The sequence below is a fragment of the Colias croceus genome, chromosome Z (genome assembly GCF_905220415.1).
Source record: "Colias croceus chromosome Z, ilColCroc2.1".
Classification (NCBI taxonomy): domain Eukaryota; kingdom Metazoa; phylum Arthropoda; class Insecta; order Lepidoptera; family Pieridae; genus Colias; species Colias croceus.
The window spans coordinates 8,476,867-8,480,807 of record NC_059568.1 but is presented as its reverse complement, the minus strand read 5'-3'; the positions used below and the strand labels follow the sequence as shown (position 1 = coordinate 8,480,807).

Here is a 3,941-nt window from a genome sequence, read left to right as displayed (position 1 = left end):
AAGGCATGCTATGCAATAGCTTTACCGCGGCAGTCCCCGAGTGCCACACGTATTTTTTTTTTCACAATTCTGTGACATATCTATACACTAGCTGTCCCGACAAACGTTGTTGTCTTACTCTAATCACTTAGGGGTATGAAAAATAATGTTGGCCGGTTGGCCGATTCTCAGACTTATCCGTTACCGTAAAATGCTGCAACTTTGCACGGATTTTGACGTTTTTCTTCGATAAATCTTTAATCGTTAAGAAAGTCGTATGTTTTTTCAATTACTGTCCAATATTGGACTTTAAGCTATAGGAATACATTTGCTATTAGTAAAAAAAACACTTATAAAGCACCAAAAAATTGCTTTGAAAACGTAGGCAGAGTTGAGGTAAAAACTACAACATTGCCTGTCATAATATCTTTTTAAATGAATAGGTATTTTGGTAACGGATTTGACACCCATATTGCCATGAAGTTCTTTTCCACATCAGACTTCACTGAATCTTGAATAGCACAAGAAATTTTTTTTACAATGCTAGGCAAAGTTGTGCATGTTTCTTTAAAACTCCCATACAAAAGTGAGTTCGGTGTAGGGCTGTCCCAAAGGAAATGCAACAATTTTCCTTAATATTCAAATATATTTTTAATAAATCAAATTGTTGTACTTAAATTTTAATCACATTTTTTCATAGGAAAACAAATATGTAATAATATTAGGTAATAACATTATTTTAATGTTGGTACCTATTACGTATAAGTAATAAAAATTACAACAGCAGCCTGCAGTGAGATCAACAAATAGTTTTCCAACATTTTCCATTAAAAACCTGCGATCGGTCATTTTTTTTTCTAACTAATCGTGCAGAACAATACGCAAGTCAATCATACTCAATTGACAACCGAACTCTGCTGATAAATTAACAACCTCAGCAATATGCTTTTCTTCTTCTGCAAATAATTTTGTAGGATGGCCCACAGATTTTACATGAAGATTCTTACATATTTCTTACATATTTTGTTAAGAATAGTACGCCTAGGAATACCGAATTGCTTCTCCGCCTCGTATGAAGATATTTTCTTACATGTGACTAAATCTACCGCCACATTCAGCATCTCCTGCGAATAATCGGAGTACTGTCTAGCCCCTGGTTTTCTTCTACTCTTGGGTGGGTTGCTCATGTAATAAGTACTATAAATGACTTAAAGAAAATTAAATTGGACATCCTTAATTTCTGATGATGATAAATAAAGAAACAATAGTTCTAGCTTCTATAAAACGTTGTTAGATCAATTACAAAAAAAAAACAATTATTACACAAGCAAAACCACGGTCGATTAAGAGTTTGTTGAAAAAATTACACGGGGCAGCCCTAACCCTAGATAATGTTGAGTAAAAAGTTGCGAAAATCTGACACAACTTTGCCGACCATGATTTAACGGTTTAAATTAAGATATAATACAGAAAAAACAGTTAAAATACATAAAAGAGCATATTTTCTTTGCTATATAACATATTACGCTAGCCGGTAAAAAGCGTTAAGCGAGTATCCGCACTGACAATGAAACGGACTCCTGTGACGGACTCTGAAGTCTGACATTTTTTCATCTAAAATTTGGAGTGACGTGTGATCGAATGTTGCCATACAGATTGCCGACTTGCTTTTAGTACCATAGACAATAAAAAACATTTCCCAGCGGGAATAATTTAACTTTTTTGAATTTAGGCAATGTTGAGCTATAAAGGCAATGTTACAGCATTTTACGGTACGCACACAAAATTTCATAAGAATCGGTACAGCCGTTTTGGTGGAGTATGGTAACTAACATTGTGACACGGGAATTTTATACATTACACTACATAATATAAAACAAAGTCACTTTCTCTGTCCATATGTCCCTTTGTATGCTTTAATCTTTCAAACTACGAAACGGATTTTGATGCGGTTTTTTTTAATAGATAGATAGTAAGGTTTTAGTATATAATTTATTAGGTTTAATTCAAAGCGGGCGAAGCCGCGGGCGGTAAGCTAGTAAGATTATAAAGCTGAAGAGTTTGTTTGTTTGTTTGAACGCGCTAAACTCAGAAACTACTGGTCCGATTTGAAAAATTCTTTCGGTGTTAGATAGCCCATTTATCGAGGGAGGTTAAAGGCTATACATATTATATATCATCACGCTTCTACCAACAGAAGTCTAGTCACGGGGGGTGAAACTGCGCGGAGCAGCTAGTTTAATTTAAGGACTTATCCGCACTGGTAGTATATATATCATGCAGAAATTTATTCTGTGATTTGAAGCAAATTGAAAGCTAAACGGTGCAAACTATTTCCACGCAAATATTTGGCTTTTAAGTGTGGCTGTATCCACACTGCGCAGCTGCGGGATAAAATTTACGCGTTTCGCTCAGTTATTCGTTGTTCAACAGCGTTATTGTTATTATAATAATAAGAATTCCAATGTGTCTCTCAGATACAAACTAAACTCAAATTTGCAAAAATCGCACAAAATTTTATTTGCAGTGCGTACTGGGTTCAATTCTGATTACTAAATTCTAAGACTAAATTTAATACGCGAGAATAAAAATGCCGCGTTGAAATATCGCTGTGTGGACAAGCCCGAACAAATATTGTATTATTGCACAATTTACCTAGGCTCTGATGTTGATCTGACTGTTAACAAAAAAAGATGTGGACGATGACAAATGACATTTTCTGATTACCATAAACCATAAAGTCATAAACCATTCGATTTCGGCCATTTCTATTTTCTTTGCATAAGCAAATTCATTCGTTTACTCATACGGTGTATGTTTAATTGAATTTATAAAAATAAGTTTAAGTAGATTTACGTCAAAAAACGTAAATTACAGAAAAATAATGTCCAATGAAAAGGAAGACCCCTTGCCTGAAGGGTGGGAAATGAGAAAAAGTAGGTCTACCGGCATGGCATACTTTCTGAATACGTATACAAAACAATCGCAATGGGAGCGTCCTGACTCGCCCGCAGATCCCGGCGATGTACGGTGTAGCCATATTTTGGTAAAGCATGCACAGAGCCGACGCCCATCATCGTGGCGAGAAGAAAACATTACTCGCAGTAAAGAGGAAGCATTACAGATTCTCGAGAAATATAGAAAGCAAATTGTTGCCGAAGAAGCTACTTTCTCACATATTGCATCAAAGTACTCTGATTGTTCTTCAGCTAAACGTGGTGGTGATTTAGGCTTGTTTGGGCATGGAAAAATGCAGAAACCATTTGAAGAGGAAGCTTTCAAATTAAAGATCGGGCAATTGAGCAAGCCTGTTGAAACAGATTCAGGAGTACATATCATTCTTAGAACTGCTTAAATTATTTTTTTTTTTTGTTTACCCAAAGTATAACTAACTATTCCTAAGCACTTGATAAGGCACCATATTTTTCTTGTATGTTTGAATAAACATAATAAATTGGCTTACAACTTAACAAGATATTTCATTTCTACATTTTAAATTCTGCTTTTAATAATATTATTTTTATTCATTGCACTAAACTGATTGAATACTCTGATAGATCTTCTAAAGATACATTGATCTTAATTCTCTGGACATACTTTTAAGTTTTAAATAATATATACCTAACTAGCTGCTTGTGCTGGCTTTGCCTAGGAAAAAGTATATCACGCAAGGAACATTCTACTTTGCAAAAATGTAATTTCTTTTATACACTCACCGGCACGGAATCTTGGCCACTTACAAATTTGCCGATAAAAAAAGTTTGGAGCGTTTTTCACGATTTTTTTGTATGCAGATATGTTAACATATTATTTGTTTAATTTTATGGTAAGAAATCATTAAGTTTAAGAATAATCTTTTACCACTTTTTAAGAGTTTCTCGAAATTTGTGATTTGTGCGGTTAAGCCGAAGTTACTAATTGTTCGTTTTAAACTTTTTTCGATATCGTTTATGCCGTTTTAA

General features: G+C 34.4%; 1 protein-coding gene across 1 annotated transcript; it reads left to right on the top strand.

The window, feature by feature from the left end:
• Nucleotides 1–2,712: 2,712 nt before the first annotated feature.
• LOC123705116 (putative peptidyl-prolyl cis-trans isomerase dodo) lies at nt 2,713–3,449 on the top strand. Its single transcript, XM_045653745.1, has one exon. The coding sequence runs from the start codon at nt 2,864–2,866 to the stop codon at nt 3,332–3,334; it is 471 nt and encodes a 156-aa protein (XP_045509701.1). The 5' UTR covers nt 2,713–2,863; the 3' UTR covers nt 3,335–3,449.
• Nucleotides 3,450–3,941: the final 492 nt, after the last annotated feature.